The following is a 22,783-nucleotide window of genomic DNA, read 5'->3' as shown; positions in this document are numbered from 1 at the left end:
ACACACACACACACACACACACACACACACACACACACACACACACACACACACACACACACACACACACACACACACACACACGCCAGTGAACACACATACCCAGAGCATTTTTGCTGTGGCGCCCGGGGAGCGATTGGGGCTTAGGTGACTTGTCCAATACAATGCACATTGCCTATAAACTTAAGTTATAAAACATTTTATTCCTTTGTAAACAATAAAAAAAAGTTTAGAAAGAGGGAGAAGAGCAAAAAAAGAGATACCAAAAAAGATACACTAAATCAGTGTAGGACTGAAATTGATTTGGGCTCTTCTTTTCTGTTCCGCTTTTCTGGATGTGATGTCAAAACCCAAAACAACAACAGTAGCCACGCCCACCAGAGCAGAGAGAACCAATCGGATCACAGCTTCAGAAAAAGCACAACAGCAGATACAGTCTGAGTCTGAGGAGATAGAATAACAAGAAACATAAAATGACTGATAATATGCTGCTGACTTCAGTAAATTAACACTAATATCACCTTCACATGTGTGACAGAGTGTGTTGATGTCCAGATGTGTGGTCTGGTTGCTGATGGGATTGTTCAGCACACAGCTGTAGGTATGTGAGCCTTATACAGTGCATGATATTGTACTTTCATCTGTGTTAAACTCAAGATGGCATCTAACCTGACAAAGAAGGTCTATACAGTAATACCCAAACCTTTCACTTTTATCCAAAGTGATGGAACTTTCATTGTATTTATCAATGGAATGCTTCAAAATCATAACATGTTATTAAACACAAAGATAATAAACAATATAGGCTAAGGATACACTCTGTGTCAAAATTTCTGAAACAAACCGAGGTTCTTAAATCCCAAGAATCAATCTTTTGCTCTGCTGCTTTGTTGCTCGCCTCCCATCCAAATAATTTGCAATAAGTTTTTGCACTTTGTTACTTTTGATATTTAAAAAGTCTCAGATTTCAAATTCTGTCCACTTTATTACTAAATTTAGACATTGAACACTGTTTTGGCACTCTTTATGTGGCATGATGGCTGTTGCCGCCCCAGTTCAAACAAAGTGGCATCGCGACTTTGTAACGTTTGTTTGATGTGGAATTCAGACTGTGATATTCATGTTAGAGGAAGAAAAGAAACTCTTCATCCACAAACACAAGTGCACAAGCTGCCTGCACACCTGACAAATGAAACCACAGTTTGTCCTATAGATAAATAAATGAGGCCACAACAGGTTTCACTGACTCACAAACTGAACAGATTGTCATGCATTCAGTGAATCACATATATTTCTCTTTCTGCTTTAAAATGCTTACAAATGACACTAAAACTGATTGTTGTGGGTAATATTACTATTAACTGCAAAATTAGACCTTTGCTTTTTAGAGAATATGACAGTGCCATTTGTAAACTCAGACATGGATGGTTATTGCTCCAACTTGATTTTAAATCTTGCAAATGATCTTGCTTTTAAATGTATTTGTTTGCATTCGCATTAACACATAGGCTGGTTCAAATTCCCAGATAAAGTGTGTGAGAACAAAACCCAAGACCTTTTCGAAATGTATTAGCAAGGAGTTTTTTATTTATTTATTTTTTACACAAGACAAAAAGTGAAACTGAAGATGTACCTTGAAGGTGTCAAGTGAAGTTTTCTACATGCACTGCATGCTGTATCAGGTCAGTCTTCAAATCTGTTCATTGCAGAATCTCTCGCTCTCTATCGACATCTAACGGTTAGAATATAAAAATGAAAGTTGAAGGTGGAGGAACATTTCATGAAAAAATGGCTCATTGATATTTTTACTAGTACAGATTATCATTGTTAAAAAGCTTGTTTTTTATTGATTTTTTTTATTGAAAAAGATATCGTGCACAAACAACAAGGTAACAATAATACATAATTGCAATACAATAATAAGATCAGGTGCAAACATGGATTACAAGGAAAGAAAAAATAAAGAAAAAATATATAAAATAAATATAATAATACATAAATAGGGTTTATTTTCAAATATTCTTATATTATAGCAAAACGTTTTGGGGTTTTTTTGTGCAGTTTTTTGTTGTTGTAGCCTATTTTTACTTTTCATGGGCATTTGTAGCTATAGAAAAGAAACTCGTTGTGAAATACAAAAATATTTGTTGCTGCTCATAAAACGTCCAAAGATAATGTCCTTTTGAGAGAAGATTCCAAGATGAAAAGGAAACTTTGGGTAAAAAAGCCAGTCATGAATATCAAGCCGTAACAAAAGTGAAGTGAAGTGAAACACCGTTGTTGTGTGATAGATGGCGATATAGTTCATATCATCACATCATCTCTCTCTTGCGATCGATCAAGCGTGTAAGGAAGTCTAAATCGCTCTTTTTTGTGGAAACAACTATCATAGACACCAGTGAACTTCAGTCAATAGGCTATCATTGGGTTCAGTGTCTCTTTTTAAGTCTTTTTTAATCCTGTCTGTTCGGCAGTAAGTTTTGAATCTGAGCTGTGACGGGACGATCATTCGGACTATTTCCACTTTTCATGTTTCTTCTTCACTCAGATTTTTGGCTAGGCTACTCAACTCTACAGCGATATGAAAAGCAATTTGTTGATTTTTTCTTTTTTATTACTGCACATATACGGTAAGTTGTAGGCTAAACATTGTTTAAGGCACTTTCGGTTTCAATCGTTTGAGCCTGTAGGCTACAGCTTTATGAAACTTTTTTAAATAGCACTGCAGGTATAGGCTACATTACAAAAAATTAGACGTGTGCATTTTTTTTTACTAAACGAATAGTAGGCCTAATAGCATATATGCTATTGACCTTTATAATAATTTGTTAAGGCAAACTCTCATCATAAAGCGAAGACGGGGGGACAAATAAAAAATCTAAACTATATGTTTTATAGTCGATCACATTTAACAGTGTTGTAATCTGTAGACCATTTTCCCACATTTCAAAGTAGCCTATTTGTGGCTGTGGCGGAAAATACTGATAAAATGAGCCAATATCTAAAGATATTTGCATACATTTCTTTATAATACATGCTGAGCCCTGTCAGTTTTAATCGAAGCAGTGGATTGTTTTCTGACAGCAACACAACTAGCGACGTCTCAGAGATTTTGTTAAATCTCTGCTCCTCAGACAAATTTTGCCTACACGTTTACCAGAAAACAGAATCAGAACAATATACACGATCTTCCTGTTTAGAAGTTTACACCCCTCTGGCTCTTAAAGTGTTTCCTTCTGTATAGCCTAGGTGTGTATGAGGGCGCTGACGGAGGCCTTTGCTCAGACACGACTACTTAAAAGGGATCTTAAAGGGATAGTTCCCCCAAAAATGAAAATTGGCTTTTAATTTTTTAATTCTTCAATTCTTCAGTAGAATTTTTTTGTTTTTGTTTTTCGATCTGAAACCTTGATGCTTGGTGATTCATAGAATGCAAGTTATGGGCTACTGTGACTGAGAGCCAAAAAACATACAGGTAAAAACAAAATTAACCCTCATGACTCCCGATGATTCATTGAGGTCTTGTTCGGTGCAAGAATCTAAACATTATCAAACGGTCTTGAGTGCGTTCACGACATTCTGGAGCGCGAGCTTCCTGTTGCATCCCTTTCTATTAACAACTTTCTAGGAATGTTGAATTGTTTCCAAGAACATAAAAATCTCTCAAGATCTCAGCAGAGGAAGATTAAACAACCCCACAAACAGCATAACCAGCTTTACTTATTAGTAATAAGTTATTAGTTATTAGACTTTATTTTTGTCAGACGCCTACAGAAGTTCTTATTGAAAATTTACAGAGGTTTAGATGCTGATGTTTGGTGGAAAATGTTTTAAGTCATCATTCTGGTGATCAGTGTTTGCTTTGTTTGGGGCCTTGACTTTTGTTAGTTTATTTCTTTTCCAGTAATTGCAGATGTTTTCAGAAAATAAATTGATTATGAGAAGGCAGATCAGCATGTCTGTTTTAATGGCAGTCTCGTGACTGCTTAAAGCAACTGCTTTTTCTGTAGTTTCAAGACTGACTTAAAGCAACACTAAGTAAGATTTTTTACCTTAAAATAATGTTTCCAAAATCGTTTCAGTGGTTCATCAAGTCGTGACATGGTGAAATGCACTTATGCCACAGCTTTGCAGTCATTCTGATATATCCACGCTATGTAAGATTGCCAGATCGGGTCGCGTTTCTGTAGTTCTAATGAGACATAAGAAAACTACTAATTTGACTTGCTTTATGGCAAGCGTTACAATTGCTACAATAACTCATTTGTGATGTTGCTATACATCATACTTCCATAAAATCATGCATCATACTCTACCTTGTCTGTGGCCATTGTTTATTCCAAAGCCGGTGCTGGATAAACAAGAGCATGTGTGTGCGCGTGCGACAGTAGGCGTAGGATAAATTATTTACGACTGCAGTAATGGACAATTCCGCTTCCAACCTGTAGGACGACCGCAGAGGAAAAGTTACTTGGTGCTGCTTTAAAGGTATAATTCACCTAAAATTACGAAATTATGTCACTATTTACTCCCCCTCAAGTTGTTCCAAACCTGTACAAGTGTCTTTCTTCTGTTGAACACAAAAGAAGATATTTTGATGAATGTTTGTAACCAAACAGTTGACAGATAGGCTATCTGGTACCCCCGCCTACTAGGGGTTTAACGGTTCACAAAATTCACTGTTCAGTTCGATACATACAATGGTGTCACAGTTCGGTACGTTTTCGATACAGCAAAAAGAAAGATAAAAATAAAAATATATAAGAAAAAATAAGTTTGAGTTTCCTACATCTTGAAATTTTTAGTTTTATAAATGGGGGGTAATCTTTGAAGGATGAACAAATAATGTTTTGGTCATCACATTAAAAATATGATAATATTTTGGTTTTGAAGTGCTGGGAAAAGATGTGTGATATAGCTACTTGAAAGCATTTGACTATTTCTGCCAAACTTCCAAGGTTACAAGTTAGTGTTACTATATTAAATCAATGGTGAATGTTGCTGATCTGTGGACTTGAAACCTATAACTAGTTCATTCATGGAACAATGTTTCTCCTGGTTTCCACGTCAGTGCTGTTTGATCCGTTAATAACGGAGACATTTTAATGCTTCTCACTAGATCTCGCAGCGATGTTATTACTTCAGTGGCGAAATCTTATGCTTTGTTTACTTGATCTCTTAGCGCTGTGTATAACAGTGTTGCTTGATCAAGACCTGCTCGCGCTGCACTGACATTGGTCCAAACTGATAAACGGTCCGTGAAGAACAAAATAATGAGTAGCGGAGTTTCGTTCCACTTTCATTACATTTGCCATTTGATGTTGCGCAACGTTGTGGTGGATTTTGGTTGGCAGGAAAAATTGTCCAACGAATCATTCGGTTTGTAATGCGTACCAAACCGAAAGCCTCGTGCCGAAAGGTTCTACGAATGCATGTATCGTTACACCCCTACCCCTACAATTGGAAGTCGATCGATCACCAACATTCTTCAAAATATCTTCTTTTGTGTACAACAGAAGAAAGAAACTAAAGTACATGTCAGGCCTAATTGAGTTGAAGAAATTTTATTATTTGTGTTTTACAGTATGTTGTGTTATATCAAACTCTGGTCCAAACAAAGGCTGCTTCCTTTCATGTTTGCATTTCACATAGTTACTGTGTTGTGGTTTTGTTAACAAATCTGAATAAACGTTTCTGTTTGTTCTTCAGGTGTGTTTGGTGATGCAGTGAAGTCAGTGAGGGAGATTCAGTCACTCTACACGCTGATGAAATACTGAGCGAAGATACGACAGGGTGGACATTTGGACCTGAAGATATTGTCATAGTAATGAACCATGAAATTAAGCAATTTAAAGACACATTGCTGGTGGACCAACAGTCTGTATCTCTTACCATCAAGAACATCACAGCTAATTTCTCTGGAATATATAAATTTAATATTTTCAGCAGGAGCCTGTACAAGACGTTTAATGTTACTGTCTATGGTGAGTAGCTCAAGTCTTTCAGTGATATTATCTCTATCGAAACTCTTGATGTGCAGAAATGAACACAAGTTTGCATTAAAATAAATATTACTTTATCTAAAATTTGTAAAGGAATAGGAATTGATGGAAGGTCTATGGTGTTACTTGAGTAATTTGCCCATGAACTGCTGTAGACAAAGCTGACATACTGATTGTGTTTATTATTTTGATTCTGACTCCTCCCCGTACTTCTACCAAATTAAGCCTGTTGTTAAAGGTACAATATGCTGGATTTTTGCAGTAGCCTAAAATATCCAAAAACCACTTGGCCAATGTTATATATTTTGTTTTGTTGATTACTTACAATATCCCAAATGTTTCCAACTATTTGTAAATCGTGCGAAAATTGCAATTTTAACCAAGGAAACGGGACATGTGAGCAGGGGTCAGGAGTTGCTAGTCAAAGACGTCATATCCATGTTAGCTTCGGTTTCCGCCAGGTTTGCGCTCGCGCTGCGTTAGTAACCATGGCGACAGACGTGGACAACCAGGTTATTGCCGTTATGCCTAGCAAGACGCTCACGCTGTTGTTGTTTTGTTTAAACATTATGGACCATGGCAAGCAGACTTTGAGACAAAAAGAGGAATAAAACGAAGATCAGCATCTTTCGAGATGCCGAGAGCTCCACGTCCGCGACTAACTTCGACTTGACCGAGACGCGAGTGTTGCATGTACTTTATTAGACAGGTGAGCAAATGTACATAAAACGAATCAATGTTATTTTGTTCAACATGATGAAATGTTAGAATATGATCTGTATGTTATTCTAATGTTGATCTAGCCCACTGCTAGTCTCATACAGCCAACACACAACCTAACTAACAACATTCAACACACTCAAATGCAGTTTAGTGTGATCGTGTAACTGTTAGAGCGAGTGAAACAGCGCTGCGTTACCTCAAGTTTAATTCGTCTATTAAACTGACCTGTGTGAGTATTAATTCAGCACTTGCGTATTGAGATTGAGGAGTCACGTGCCGATGTGGGCGGGGTCTGAGCCGGTCCGCCATGATGGTAGGAGACGCTATCGGTTGCCAGGGGCAACGCCATCAGAACTTCACAGAAGCGCGACTAAACATTCAAGAGGTCTTTCATTTTTGCGCATTTATTATTTTCGCGCATTTATTATTTCGGCGGGACAGAGACGGATCTACGAATACAAGAAAAAAAGGAACAAAGTAAAGAAATGCAAAAAGATAAGGCGAAAGAAAAGGGACCTTACAGGAACAAGCTCACACCAAGCGCAAAACAGCGGTATTTGGAGAAACAGCATCAAGATATTTGTTCTTTTGCACTAAGAACAGTATTGTTATTTTATTATTATTACTTATGTTGTCCATGAAACTTATGTTGTCCGAAAAAAATACATATATTCAGTCCTCGATAAATATTGTTAAGCCATATCAAGTTGTTTCAAGCATTTATTTCAAGAAATAAAAAAGTAATGAACAAGGCACTCAAACAACACTTTTGCACATGTTCGTTAAGGCACAGCAAACAGTGACAACTTATCAAAGGCATCAGCCAACCAAGCAATCCGGCGTCTCTTCGTCAGGTCAGGGACTTGCTCTCCCTGATGCTGTGTCCATTTCGGTAACCTAAAAAACTGTATTCCATTCTTCCTATGTTTTCCAAATGTATCGTGTGAGGTACTGGAGCAGTTTTTAACGCAGCAGTGACCTCCAGGCATGGTAAAACAGTGTGGAATTGCGAGAACCTCCTCTACTACCGAGTTAACAACACATGTAAACAATCTTGTTTTGCTGCCGGAATCCTGCCAACATGGCGGAGAGGGTGAGAATCCCGCGAGATCCCGTGATATCGAGGGGAGGGGCTCTGTACCATGACGACAACTCCTCACTCTCAATAGTTCGGTAGAATGAAATGTCCTTATTCCTTTATCCGCGGGACTCGCGTTGCGTGTAGCGCTGGTATACGTTTAGCAATCGCGCCCTGCTTCACACCACAGTCATTTTAAAAACATCAATATATTCACTTATCCTAAAAAGATCCATCAGATTGACGACAAGATCCATACTTACATACGTCGGAATATACGTCATCATTATACGCCTTTGTCATTTTAAGAGGTTAGCGACCCCTGGTGGTGAAAATTCCTGCATATTGTACCTTTAAGCATGTTTTGTTGAAACTTTGTACCAACCTGTGTATTGTTGTCATGTGTAATGTTATGACCATGTAAACCTGGTAAATGTGTTATCTAAGCAAGTTCACCCACCTGAAACAATTCTCCAAAATCAAAAGGATGATCTAGAGTAGACAACTCGAATAAGGTATAATTATTTGAATAATTTATATTGCTTTAACAAATTGCTGTAAATCCATTACTCAGTGACGAGTCAATTATTTTCTGCTATAGACAATATTGATGGAACTTAAAATATATTTTTAACCAGTTATTCCTTAAATTCTTACCTAAATCAGTTTTAGAATTTTTATAAGCAATTCTAGATAATAAAAACAAAATAAAGTACCTACAATATGTTCTATATTCTATAGATCTATTTTAAATAAATAAAAAATTGATTAAAAAAAGTTAGGCTAGGCCAATAGATTTCCCACATCAAATTGCAAGACATTTGTAAACATGTTAAACTACTGCTTTAAAATCTCAGATCTAATTCCTTTCAGATGAACGTGGTGATTTAACAATAAAGGTTGAATTATCTGTAAATTATCTTCAACCTGATTGTTCTCTCATGTTTTCCAGCTCGTCTGCCTGTTCCTGTCATCATCAGTAACTCTTCACACTGTTCTTCATCACCATGTTCATTGGCGTGTTCATCAGTGTTGAATGTGAGTCATGTGACTCTCTCCTGGTACAAAGGAATCAGTTTATTGTCCAGCATCAGTGTGTCTGATCTCAGCATCAGTCTCTCTCTACCTCTGGAAGTGGAATATCAGGATAAAAACACCTACAGCTGTGTGCTGAACAATCCCATCAGCAACCAGACCACACATCTGGACATCAACACACTCTGTCACACATGTTCAGGTATATCTATAACCAGGCTAACATAACTATGTGTACATACAATGGCTTTAAAAATAGTCAAATAGTCTCACAGCTTCAACAGATCATGAACAGGTATTGTAAGATACATTAGATAGTTACTGGACGTGTACCTTCTCTATTGCAGCACAAGGACGGTCTGTTTGGGCTATAGTGGGTATATGTGTTGGTGTCCTCCTGCTGGCAGCTGTGCTGGCTGCTGCTGCTGTTTACTGTTACAAGAAATCTGCCAAGGCAAAAGAAGAGGGTAAGTGTTACAGCTGATTTAATGAGAAAAAAGTGTAACCACAAAACTTTGTAACCAAAATAAAATAAAAATCTGCTAGATTGTGGATTGTTCTGCTACTGGCTTCACTGTTTAAATTATTTTATTTCTTTATAACAGAGCAGACTCCCGAGGAACCGGAGGAAGCTATTCCTCTAAACAGTAGTAAGATAATACGTCATATATATTACTGTATGTACTGACTGTTGTGTTTGCCAAGTTCTTTTAAAGACAGAAATGTCTTTAGACTGTTGATGTTTGTAAATTTTTTCTCAACATTGACTTCGCTGACTCTATCAATTTCAAATTCTTTTTTTTTTTCATTAATGTTTTGTCTGATTCAAACATACATCATTTTGAAGATTTTTTTAATAGACAATGTCTGAAGAACAATAACTCATTTTTGAATATTTGCTTATTGCGACTCATTTTGCCAGCACTGGTCACAAAAAAGTAGGCAAAAAACAGTATGTGACAAAAGAAGTATGTCCGAATTCAGAGTACTTGTACAAAATTAGTCAAAATGTACCCAGATGACCTACTACCTCTGGCGGGATTCTGAAGTGTGCATATGATGGACACTTTACAATCCCATGAAGCAACGAGAAAGGATTTATGAATGACAGTCATTGACAGAACTGGCAGAAATGACATTGGTATGTCACATGATAATGACAATATGGCGACTGTAGTAGATTAAATTCAAACTACACACATATAGAACATAATATTTTGGAGTTGTAAAGTCATTACTTATTCAAAATAAGTACCTATTCAAGAGAGTATGCAAATTCAGACGCAGCCTCTGATTAATACAGCCCACAGTTTCTATTTATGATCAGAAAGATGGTTGGTCAAATGGTAACAGTAATAGTAACAGAAACCGTAATAGTAACAGTAAACAGTAACAGTAAACCATAACGGTAACAGTAAATGGTAACAGTAAACCGTAAACTGTAACAGAAACAGGATACTGTAACAGTAAACCATAACAGTAACAGTAAATGGTAACAGTAACAGTAAACGGTAACAGTAATAATAAACAGTCACAGTAAACCATAACAGTAACAGTAAACAGTAACAGTCATGCAAGTTAATTTTTCTGACCCCATGGCAGATTTTTTTCCAGTAAATGTATCTTGATTGAAAAATATTTAGATATAAAAATAATTTTGAGCAGTGAACTAAATTAATTTCACTCTGCAGGACAATATAAATGACACCCCCCCCCCCCCCCCCCACACACACACACACACACACCCACACACACACACACACACACAAAACAACACCACACTACTTTGAAACCACAATTGAAAAGTTAACTTGCATCTATTATGATTTAAACAGATCCAGTTCTTAGAGATGATGTTGTTGATCATCCAAACAATGGTAAGATATTGAATTACTCTGTACACCAACTGCATCTCTCTGTGTATTTGAGTCTGTAATGGCGATCTCAGTCATTTTCCCTTCTTCACTATTTCGAAAATTTCCCAAAAAGTCTATTCTAGCATTTTCCACGGTCAAAAGATTGTCTAGAACCAACAAACCTTCTTCTTTAAAATTGTTACGCATATACAACGCATATAAAACTAGTCAAAGTCACGTGATACAGTACAAATAACACAAAATATACATTTATCAAAAAAAATAATTTGATATAAGTGTAAATATTAGGGCTGGGAAAAGATTAATCGCATCCAAAATAAAAGTTTGTGTTTACATAATATATGTGTGTGCATTGTGTATAATTATTTTGTATATATATAAATACACACACATGCATGTATATATTTAAGAAATATTTGCATGAATATACTGTATATATTTATTTATAATTTATATTATATATAAATATAAATATTTATATATAAATAAAAAAATTTTCTTATATGTATACATGCATGTGTGTGTGTGTATTTATATATACAAAATAATTATACACAATGCACACACATATATTATGTAAACACAAACTTTTATTTTGGATGCGATTAATCGCGATTAATCTTTTCCCAGCCCTAGTAAATATATATTTTTAAATGTAGTTATGCCTCTAACAGTAACAGTAAACAGTAACAGTAGTAAAAAGTAACAGTGAACAGTAACGGTATACAGTAAACAGTAACAGTAGTAAACAGTAACAGTAACAGTAGTAAACAGTAACAGTAAGAGTCGTAAACAGTAAGAGTAGTAAACAGTAACAGTAGTAAACAGTAACAGTAGTAAACAGTAACAGTAACAGTAGTAAACAGTAACAGTAGTAAACAGTAACAGTAACAGTAGTATACAGTAACAGTAACAGTAGTAAACAGTAACAGTAGTAACAGTAACAGTAGTAAACAGTAACAGTAGTAAACAGTAACAGTAACAGTAGTAACAGTAACAGTAGTAAACAGTAACAGTAGTAAACAGTAACAGTAAGAGTCGTAAACCGTAAGAGTAGTAAACAGTAACAGTAGTAAACAGTAACAGTAGTAAACAGTAACAGTAACAGTAGTAAACAGTAACAGTAACAGTCGTAAACAGTAACAGTAGTAAACAGTAACAGTAACAGTAGTAAACAGTAACAGTCGTAAACAGTAACAGTAACAGTAGTAAACAGTAACAGTTGTAAACAGTAACAGTAACAGTAGTAAACAGTAACAGTTGTAAACAGTAACAGTAACAGTAGTAAACAGTAAGAGTAAACAGTAACATTAAACAGTAACGTTAAACGTAAACAGTAACAGTAAACAATATCTAAAACACTGCAAAAAGTGATTTCTCTCTGAAATGAAATGATGTCATGTATTGTTTTTCTGATAAATTGATCAAACTTTTCATGCAAGTTTATTTTTCGTAAATGTATCTTCAATTAAAATGTTTAGACATAAAACATTTTTTGAGCAGTGAACTAAATTAATTTAATCTCGGAGGACAATATGAATGAAAAAAACAACAACACTCTACTTTTTAAATTACAATAAAAAATAACTTGCATCAATTATTGTTTAAACAGATCCAGTTCTTAGAGATGATGTTGTTGACCATCCAAATAACGGTAAGATATTGAATTACTCTGTGCACCAACTGACTCTCTCTGGCTGCGTGTACACTTGGCATTAACATGCGACCTGTATCCGGATGTTGTCCACATACACATTGACGAGTGTAAACACGCTTCTGATCGGAAAGTTATCCGATCAGCGTGTCCAGGTTCAGAGGCAGTCGAGGACGCATTGTGATCGGATCTCAGTGTAATGTAAACGCAATTAAGCCATCGTGTCTGCATTCAGAGGTGGACGTCATATAAATGGGGGGTGGTGATGGCGCAGTGGATAAGACACAAAAACCTAAGAACCTTTGGTGTGAGAGACCCGGGTTTGAATCCACTGTGATACACCAATGTGTCCCTGAGCAAGACACTTAACCCCTACTTGCTCCAGAGGCGTGCGACCTCTGACATATAGCGATTGTAAGTCGCTTTGGATAAAAACGTCAGCTAAATGAATAAAAATAAAAAATAAAAATATAAATCCCCCCCGCCCAGTCTAGGGCAGTTTAGACAAGAAATTAAACTTATTTGAACCTTACAATATACGTCAATCTTTAAAACTCTTTATTTAGACTTAAATGATGTGTGTCATTTTTCGTTTTAATTGTGCAACATTATCTGAACGAGGCGATTGCCTGTACAATCACAGTCATTCATGAGATCTTACTGAAGAGCTGCACGCTGCTTTGCAGAGGAATAATCGGAATCGGGATTTTTTAATGTTTTAAATGTTGAATGTTTTTATTGTTTCAGCATGTTTATCAATCTCCCATTTCTTTCAATATAGTCATGATTGCATGCTATAACCTTAAACCCAGATGATCGATGATGTGATTTGTTTAACATGATCAACCCAGTTATTTTTGTATGATCAACTGATTTCAACCTTCGTTCAAAAAACTTAATTTTTATTAATTTATTAATTATTTTTTTAGTAATTACTATTTTTATTAAATAGTAATTATTAATTTTATATAATTACTGGAGATTGCATAGGAACAAATTGTTTAATTTGTATCATCTTTACTCTTAATCTGGTGTCGTGCCACAGACCTAATTTAAATATTATGCAGGAAACAGAAATCCGATAGACAGATACAGCGGCTACTTAATGTGAACAAATGTAAACACACTATGTCCTGATTGGCTAATGATCGGATCACGGTGATCGCATGTTAATGCCAAGTGTAAACGCAGCCAAATACGCATAACAGTAACAGTAAACGGTAACAGTAAACAGTAACAGTAAACCATAACAGTAACAGTAACCGGTAACTGTAACTGTAAGAGTCACCAGTAACAGTAAACCATAACAGTAACAGTTCTCCGTCGCTACGACGGATTTCCGTTAATTGCAGCAAGTCTATGACGGATTTCCGTCAATTGCAGGGTTCCCGTCTGTTCTTAAAGGGTATGTTTGGCGTTTTACAAGTAAAGCCCTGTTTTCAGATCGTTTCTGATGAAATCGAACGGTTAAGATTAAAATTTGGACAAATGCTGCTGTCCAGAGGATTTTAGGTTTTTGTGTTAGCATTAATTTTAATTTTAACTTAATTTTAGTTTGAATAGGTCTTAAATTAAGGAAAGACGAGGTGTATTCACCCTGCTGAGGGGGATGTGATAAAGCCTGGATTGGAGTGAAAGCACGTGCCTCTCTCCACTCTAAGCATTCTGTAATCACTTCGCTTATGGGCCAGTCCGGGTTTTCAATTCCCGCTCACGGAAAAACTGCTCCGTGTTCACTCAATTAATCTTGGTAGTTTTGGAGAAGTGCATGTGTCAGGCTACGGCTGGTTCACTGCGGTCCGAATCTAAGCCCGTTTGTTCCCAGCGCCCCCCGCAGCGTTTGTCTGGTTCACACTCAACTTGATTCTATCTAACCCTGGTGCGTTTGCGTCATAGAGGTTTGCGTACATATTACGTCATGGCAAACGTGCACGGCGCATGATAGAAAACAGAACGCGGGTCAATATTGGCCGTTCCTCAATACCACGTACCAAAACTTCGGACTTGCGTCCTTGGTAATTCGGACCTGCCAAGTTCGACTCAGGAGAACCGAACTCCCGAAAACGAGAGGACGCGAGTCCGGTTATTCTGCAAATGGAACAGCGCGTTCTTGTTCGCGTCACTCAGCTCGCTCTGGCTACTCCGGTTATGTATATTTTAAGGCAACAATAAAACGAAATATGGTATAAAATACTACTCTACCTCTTTTCATCCACCATAAAACGAAATATATATATATATATATAAAACACCTCTTTTCATTTATAAATGAACATATTATCATAAACATATTAATGCCCACACAAATGTGGTTCAGGCAACGCACATTGATTATCTTCACTGCATATATTTATAACAACACGAAATATAAAAAACAACCCTGCTTTTTTTGTTTTCATTTAAAAAATATGAAATATTATTGATCATTAAAACTGACATTCAACAAACAGAGACAGGGTTGTATCGTTGTATTTTATTATGCATGTACACATACAGTGAAGAGAATGCATAGTAAAATATATATAAAGAATATTTTATATAATTTAGAATATATAACATTACACAACCCTGTCTCTTTTTGTTAAATGTCAGTTTTAATGATCAATAATATCCAGTATAAAAGTATAAGTAGCCTAATAGGTAGGCTATAAGAAGCTATGCAATGAGAAATAAAGCAAACAATTCAGTCAAACATTATTGAGCTCTCTAATAGGCTACAAAGTTAAAGTTAAATAGCCTAAATATATAAAGTTATGAAACTTCACTTTGCCCTCAGCCAAAACGATTTGCCATGGAACAAACTATATATTAATATAGTTTAGCATTGTTTGGTCTTATAAGATAAATAAAAACATGCACTGAAAAGTTATGTAGATGGTTGATTATTGGTCAAGCTAAGTAATTTTTTATTCATAGATTAAATAGCTCTTAAAATACGCAAACTGGCAATATTAAAGCAGTTTAAAAGATCTCCCCTTAAAACGCTATTGGTCTCGACTATTTAAATAAAGTTAAAGGAATATGACTTGGCCTGAAAAAAATTTCAGTCAGAAGAATATTTTTCACTTTAATCCCTGTAACTGTAACAGTAAACAGTAACAGTCATGCAAGTTTATTTTTCTGACCCAATGGCAGATTTTTTTTCAAGTAAATGTATCTTGATTGAAAAATATTTAGATATAAAAATAATTTTTAGCATTGAAAAAATGCCCCCCCCCCGACCCCCCCAAAGTAATAAACAGTAACAGTAGTAAACGGCAACAGTACCAGTAGTAAACAGTAAGAGTAAACAGTAACAGTAGTAAACAGTAACAGTAGTAGACAGTAACAGTAAACAGTAACAGTAGTTAACAATAAACAGTAACAGTAGTAAACAGTAAGAGTAAACAGTAACAGTAACAGTAGTAAACACTAACAGTAAACAGTAACTGTAGTAAACAGTAACAGTAAACAGTAACAGTAGTAAACAGTAAGAGTAAACAGTAACAGTAAACAGTAAGAGTAAACATTAACAGTAAACAGTAACGTTAAATGTAAACAGTAAGAGTAAACAGTAAGAGTAAACAGTAACAGTAGTAAACAGTAACAGTAGTAAACAGTAAGAGTAAACAGTAACAGTAAACAGTAACTGTGAACACTAACAGTAAACAGTAACTGTGAACACTAACAGTAAACAGTAACTGTGAACACTAAGAGTAAACAGTAACAGTAAACAGTACCTAAAACACTGCAAAAAGTGATTTTCTCACTGAAATGACATAAGATATCATGTATTGTTTTTCTGATGAATTGATCAAACTTTTCATGCAAATTTATTTTTCGTAAATGGATCTTGAATTAAAATGTTTAGATATAAAATATTTTTTGAGCAGTGAACTAAATTAATTTCACCTTGGAGGACAATATGAATGAGAAACAAAAATGCTCTACTCTGAAACCACAATTGAAAAGTTAACTTGCATCTATTATTATTTAAACAGATCCAGTTCTTAGAGATGATGTTGTTGACCATCCAAATAACGGTAAGATATTGAATTACTCTGTGCACCAACTGACTCTCTCTGTGTGTTTGAGTCTGTAATGGCGATCTCAGTCATTTTCCCTTCTTCGCTATTTCGAAATTTTCCAAAATAATTAATTCTAGCATTTTCCACGGTCAAAAGATTGTCTAGCCCCAAAAAACCTTCTTCTTCTTCAAAATTGTTACGCATATAACGCATATAAAACTAGTCAAAGTCACGTGATACAGTACAAATAACACAAAATATACATTTATCAAAAAACACAATTTGATATAAGGGTAAATATAATTATTTTAATGTAGTTATGCCACTAACAGTAAACAGTAAAAGTAAACAGTAACAGTAGTAAACAGTAACGTTAAACAGTAACAGTAGTAAACAGTAACGTTAAACGTAAACAGTAACAGTAAAAAGTAACAGTAACTGTAGTAAATAGTAACAGTAAACAGTAACAGTAGTAAACAGTAACAGTAAAAAGTAACAGTAACTGTAGTAAATAGTAACAGTAAACAGTAACAGTAGTAAACAGTAACAGTAAACAGTAACAGTAAACTGTAACAATAGTAAACAGTAACAGTAGTAAACAGTAATCTTGTAAAGCTTTACTTTTTCTTTGTCTTGTTACAATATTAGAGAAATCAAACTCAAAACTACTTTACACGTATTCACATTCCAAAAACATTAATTTTAGCCTTTTCCACGGTCAAAAGAATGTCTAGCTCCAACAAACCTTCTTCCTTCTTCAAAATTGTTGCAAATACAACTAGTCGAAGTCACGTGATTAGGGGTGTAATGAAATCCCTCATGTCACGATTCGATACATATCACGATACTGAGCTCACGATACAATATTATTGCGATACTCCAAGACTTATGATAAAAGGTTGATTAAAATGCTAAATTTGAGATTACATTGTATGTGTAAATGATTAGGTCTGGACTTGGTGCTGGAAACCCAACGCACAGGACAAAAGAGACACCAGGATAACAATATTCATGATTCTGAAGCTGAAAATACAGAGTTATTTTAGACGAAGATGCTTGCACTCTTTCACTGACTATATATCAAATATTTTAAGCCACTTTTTATTGCTAACATTAGATATTTGGCATTATCAGGACACACACATATTACCCCATTGCATTATTATACATTATATTCAACATTATAGAAGTTTAATGTAGTACTGACACTAAAACTCTGAAAACCTTTCTTATTTTTTCTCACAGAAATATTCATTTTGGGTAAACTTTACACAATACATTATCTTTAATGTAGTAATGGCTCTAACAAGTCCAAATCAGATTAAGATCTTTTGTCTTTAGCAGATGGTGAAATGTCTAATCAGCAGAGAGATTTACCAAACTGTAAGTTACTTTAAAACAATGTGCATTTTCATTGTCCATTACAAGTAATCTTAAAAATATAAAAATCTGTGATTATTGTTCGAACAGGTCAGGAAGAATGTGATCCACTTCAGGGTAAGATCCCTCTCTTGTGAGCAACTTTGCCACATTGCTTGCAGTGTAAATCCACAAAAAAATGTTATAATTTCCAATATCACACAAACCTAAAAAAAAGTATTGTTTAACAAGATATTAGTTGTACACCACCTCTACATTATTAATTCCTGTCTTGAATTTTTTTCCTCCAGATATGTTTCATGATGGGCTAGATCAAGTGAAGAAAATAAAAGTGAAGCATGGAGATACTGTTACTCTAAACTCTGGTGTTACTGACGTACAGAGAGATGATCGGCTACGATGGAAATACGCTGATTCCAGAGTCTCTGATTGCACAACCTTGTTTACTGTCATAGCTGTGTGTCATAAAAGGAACGATAGGTTCACAGTAAAGGATGGTCCTGGTGGGAAATTCAAAGACAGACTGAAGCTGGACTATGAAACTGGAAATCTCACTATCGAGAACATGAGAGTCAAAGACACTGGGCATTTTAAACTTGAGATCACCAGCAACACACATCGTCTTACCAAAACAATCAAAGTCAATGTCCGCGGTGAGAAGCTTAAACTTCTATTTTCACTTGTTTTTTGAACCCATAAGTTTATGTCCACAATTCACAATAGCAGTGTTTTTAATAGCTTATATTTTTCATTTTTTTCTCCAAATAAATAGTAAAAGGGCCCTATCTCTAGCTTCTGTGTATAGAATTATAATTATACACTGCAAAAAAAAAATTATATGATCAATAAGTTATGACAACATAAGTTTTTACATTGCCTTAACTCATCAAAATAAGTTAAGCAATTTTCAACATTTTTGTCATACAAGATTCAAAACATTTTTTAAGTCAGTTTAATGTAATTTAAGTTGAAATGACTTTAACATTCAAGTTGATTGTACTTAATTTTAAATCAGCAACTTTTTTACAGTGTATAATTGCGATCAGGTAAAGATAATGTAAATCTGTGTTTGCAATCTAGAGTCACGTGATGCATTTTTCTTATGACATGCATTTTAACATGAATATTTAATTCGCTATACAGTGCAACTTAACTCTGCGGCTTTCTCTCTTTTTACCTTCTGTGTTTCTTTGTTTTCCTACAGCTGCAACACACATATGTAGAGATGATCTAAATGAGACCGTGTTGTCCTTGATACCAGAAGAGGACCCCAACAACACTAGTACATATACTGTTGATCCGACGGGCACTTTATCCAATGAGGACGAGGAGGAGTCAGGTGGGGAACGGTGACATAATTTCACATGACAATGCCAGTCTTGCAGATGTAGTCTATATGGATTTACACACATGCATATATCACTTTTTTAATGGTTAAGAAGTGGTTCATTAAGTGCAGGTAATGCGACCGTATGCCAAAACATGTGCTTGTTATGTGTTGATAACTATATGTGATGAGAATATTTTGCTAAATATAGTGCTAAAGACATGATTTTAATACACTAACATTTTCAATATGCTAATCTCTGGACCAAAATGAATCAAAATGACAGTCCCAAAACAGTTATGAACCTTGTATTGTACATAAACAGTATCAAGGTTTTTTGCATCTCATATAATAAATTGAGAGTGACATACAGTATTGCCATCAAAGTTTGTGTAAATATTTGTGTGCAGATTGAGTTTTTAATATTCAGGCCAGTGGTTATTTACATACTGTGATATTTGAGATGCTCTCTGTAAATTTACTGTGAAAACATGCACTCCATATTATGAAATATAATCACTATCGATTATATTGACTAATAAAACTTTATTGTAAAAATGGCAATTAATAAAAAAAAAAAATACTAAATATTTCGTTACATACTATATATACACTATAGTTTTATATTATACATTATGTATTAAATACTAATAGTCTTGCTTGGGCTTAGTTAAGAAAACATATTCTACATAAGTCTAAAAAAAATATATTTGAAAAAAATCAACATTAAATTATGGGTGATGTATGGCTAATGTTGACTGGACTATTAAATACAAATCCAATTAATATTTGATAGTATCAAGACAGTATCAAATTTAATGTTTGTCAACTGGAGAACCTTATGGATTGTTATGAAATAAAGGCTAATGTGGGTTTTCATTTGTGTTTTTATGTGATTCAGACACCAGTTAATAATTTAATATAATAACTAATCAGTAATTTCTAGTTATGATTCCCAAATAATACATTTTGCACAAAAAAGAAGGTTGGTAACCAGACTTATCCCATTGACATCAATAGTATTTTTACCTACTATGGGGAATGGATAGCCTGGATACCAGCCCGAACCCCGCCCACTACATTTTTTTGGTCGGGAAGTTGGGTCTGGACTCGATCCATTGAGGAGTAATTAGGCTTGTTTTGAGATGCGCTTTGCCTCGCCTGAAATGTATGTTAGAGTAGGCGGCTGCAGTGAGAGGAGGAGTGAAAAAAGCTTAGGCAAGCCGGACAGATCTCTCTTCTCGAGGTGGATCAAAGACACCTGTGAGATCAAAGGCGGATATCGCGGGATTCACGCTCGTGCAGTGTTGCTAATAAACTGGATGTAATTTAAGTTCTGTTGCTTTTATATGAAAGTAAATATAATTAACAAGTATCCCAAGTTAACCCATATCGCATAGTCAGAGAGTTTATTCACACACAACATACGTGTACACATAAACATGATACCAGAGTTTTAAAATTAAACATTTTAAAAAAGAACAATACATCACGGTTGTTTAAACCAATGAGCATTAAGCTGTGTCGTCAGCAAGTCGTTTCCCATCATGCTTTTGATCAGCGCAGTCGGTGGACATAGACATCAAAGCAACTGCGCGCGACTGCAGAATCTGACACGTGCGCCTTTGCGAGATGGTTCTCACTGCGGAACATGAAATCCACGGGGAGGAGTCGGATCCAGATCCAATTCCTCCCACCTTACATACACCTAAACCTAGCCAACTCCGCCCTCTGATCCCTAAACACACCCCTAATCCCTAAACCCAACCCTAATCCTACCCATCTCCACCCCTTGGATCTTGATCCGACTCCTCCCCGTGGATCTCAGGTACTGCATTGAGGTGCTACTGGCCTTTGCGGGCGCGAGAGTTTTTTGACATACGTCAGCATGACATCAGAGCAAGGCGGACCGCACTCGGACACATTTCTAACCGGCATGCATCTCGCGTTGATCACCGGTGATCGGTTCTGCGCAGATTTTGCTCATCTCAGACAAGCCTATTATGATCGGTTCAGAAAACGTCTGGCCAATCAAATTGCCAGGGCGGGCTTTATACAATGATGAACAGATGATCTGTAGTTACGTAATCATCACGTCATCAAAGAGCCCTTGGTTTATGGTTTGAACCGCCACTGAACAATCGTGTCTTAGCAACCGTAACTAGGTACGGGAGGTCTGGCAAGCTTTCGAGCGAGGGAAACGTGCCGAAGCGTTGTGCGTATGGATTGTGCAAATCTGATACCCGGTAACCTAAAAGTTTGGACGGGGGAGTGGATTTTTTTTCCTTCCCGAAAATCTAAAAGCCAAGAGGGAGAAATGATGTGCGTGGATCAGCAGTGTGTGAGACCCCATTCACAACTACATGTCCACAGGATTAACAAAAACACCTATTGCTTTGAAGTTGGAAATAATGACGGTTCCTTGTTCATAATGCATATATTTTAACGTAAAATAAGACGATTAAAGACAAGACGGAGGCTCACTGACATACTTTAAAGGTGACCTATAATTCAAAATTGAATTTACCTTGGTATAGTCAAATAACAAGAGTTCAGTGCATGGACATGACATAGAGTGAATCTCAAACTGGACTGTTTTCGCGTTCTCATTTAATTCACGTTTATGAAAAACGGTCGGTTCTCCGCACAATACCGACTGTGACGCAATAGTCGGGATCATTAATATGTACGCCTCCAAATATTTGCATAATGCCAGCCCTCAATGCCAGGCGGAACTGCGCAGCCGAAGCATGGCAGTTGCTCAGTGTGGATGTACACATGAACACAAAAGTATTTTTTAGTTCCTTCATTTGAGCCTCTGAAGAAACAATGGGTTAATTTTATTTTCTCTGGAAATTTCCAAACATTTCACCGACTGTTTCCTCAACTTGGGCCAATACAGAGCTGGCCTCGGATCGAGCTACCAAGCAACACTTTCTGATGTGTAATTGTTCAAGTTCAGACAGGTAATCTTTCTCTCAAAATCGTTCAATACTGTTTATGCATCAGTAAGTCAAGCCAGTGACTAAAATATCAGCTTCACATCGTTTCTTTTAGTAGGATGAAAATAATCGTATTTAAATTGTGAACAAATTATATACAGAAAGCGATCAAAGAACAATCTTTCCACACAGCGCGAGTTTATCTGGACACTTGCCAAACTCGTTATGAAATCAATGGCGCACGTTACTGCACAACGAAGCTCTTACTGTATTTACATCATCGTGTTTGCATTGGTGAAAGCATTAGAGAGAGTGCAGAAACTGCTTTGCAATGATAAGATCTTCATTCTCGCGATCAACACACTGTCATCTGCTCAATGCTCATCACGGCAACATTTTATGTGATGGGAATAGATCTAAATACTTTAAAAACATCTCACGATTCGTTAATCTCGATAGCTGTTATAGTAAAAACGTATAATAGCAGTAGTAAAAGTATTCGGGAGAGAGTTTCACATGTAATGCGTAGCTATTTCATATGCAAGCATGTCAGCCAATCACAGCAGTGGCCGCGGTTACACTGAATCCCACAGCAGACACGCCCCTTCAAACAGTGTGTTCAAATCAGAGGCTAAAAGCAGGCTAGGAAAAATGCCATTTATTTCTAAATTATGATTATTTTTTATCTAAAAAACATACTAACATTATAAGGGTAACCCAGGAAACATTATAAAATAATAAAAAAAAACATTCTAGGG

The 22,783-nt window shown here is 35.8% G+C and overlaps 1 protein-coding gene across 3 annotated transcripts; it reads left to right on the top strand.

The window, feature by feature from the left end:
• Window positions 1-2,279: 2,279 nt before the first annotated feature.
• LOC143735206 (uncharacterized) lies at window positions 2,280-19,962 on the top strand. 3 transcript variants are annotated; one of them, XM_077225279.1, is made up of 12 exons: window positions 2,280-2,630; window positions 5,710-5,984; window positions 8,756-9,040; window positions 9,186-9,305; window positions 9,444-9,488; window positions 10,674-10,715; window positions 12,328-12,369; window positions 16,350-16,391; window positions 17,721-17,759; window positions 17,847-17,873; window positions 18,047-18,409; window positions 18,961-19,962. In XM_077225279.1, exons 2-12 carry the CDS (start codon window positions 5,828-5,830, stop codon window positions 19,107-19,109), a joined length of 1,311 nt encoding a protein of 436 aa, XP_077081394.1. In that variant the 5' UTR covers window positions 2,280-2,630; window positions 5,710-5,827; the 3' UTR covers window positions 19,110-19,962. The 3 variants fall into 3 exon arrangements, with proteins under 3 accessions (XP_077081394.1, XP_077081393.1, XP_077081396.1); XM_077225278.1 differs by having other exon boundaries at window positions 2,307-2,630; window positions 17,718-17,759; XM_077225281.1 differs by lacking the exon at window positions 10,674-10,715 and having other exon boundaries at window positions 2,326-2,630.
• The last annotated feature ends 2,821 nt before the right edge of the window (window positions 19,963-22,783 follow it).

The sequence above is a fragment of the Siphateles boraxobius genome, unplaced genomic scaffold (genome assembly GCF_051911475.1).
Source record: "Siphateles boraxobius isolate OS27281-9 unplaced genomic scaffold, OSU_SipBor_1 13, whole genome shotgun sequence".
Lineage (NCBI taxonomy): Eukaryota > Metazoa > Chordata > Actinopteri > Cypriniformes > Leuciscidae > Siphateles > Siphateles boraxobius.
This window is presented reverse-complemented; position numbering and strand designations above follow the sequence as displayed.

Coding starts and splice junctions, on each gene's coding strand:
- LOC143735206 (XM_077225278.1), top strand. CDS start 5,828: ATGAACCATGAAATTAAGCAATTTAAAGACACATTGCTGGTGGACCAA. Junction 9,489..10,673: donor AGCTATTCCTCTAAACAGTA/GTAAGATAATAC, acceptor TGATTTAAACAG/ATCCAGTTCTTAGAGATGAT. Junction 18,410..18,960: donor AATCAAAGTCAATGTCCGCG/GTGAGAAGCTTA, acceptor GTTTTCCTACAG/CTGCAACACACATATGTAGA.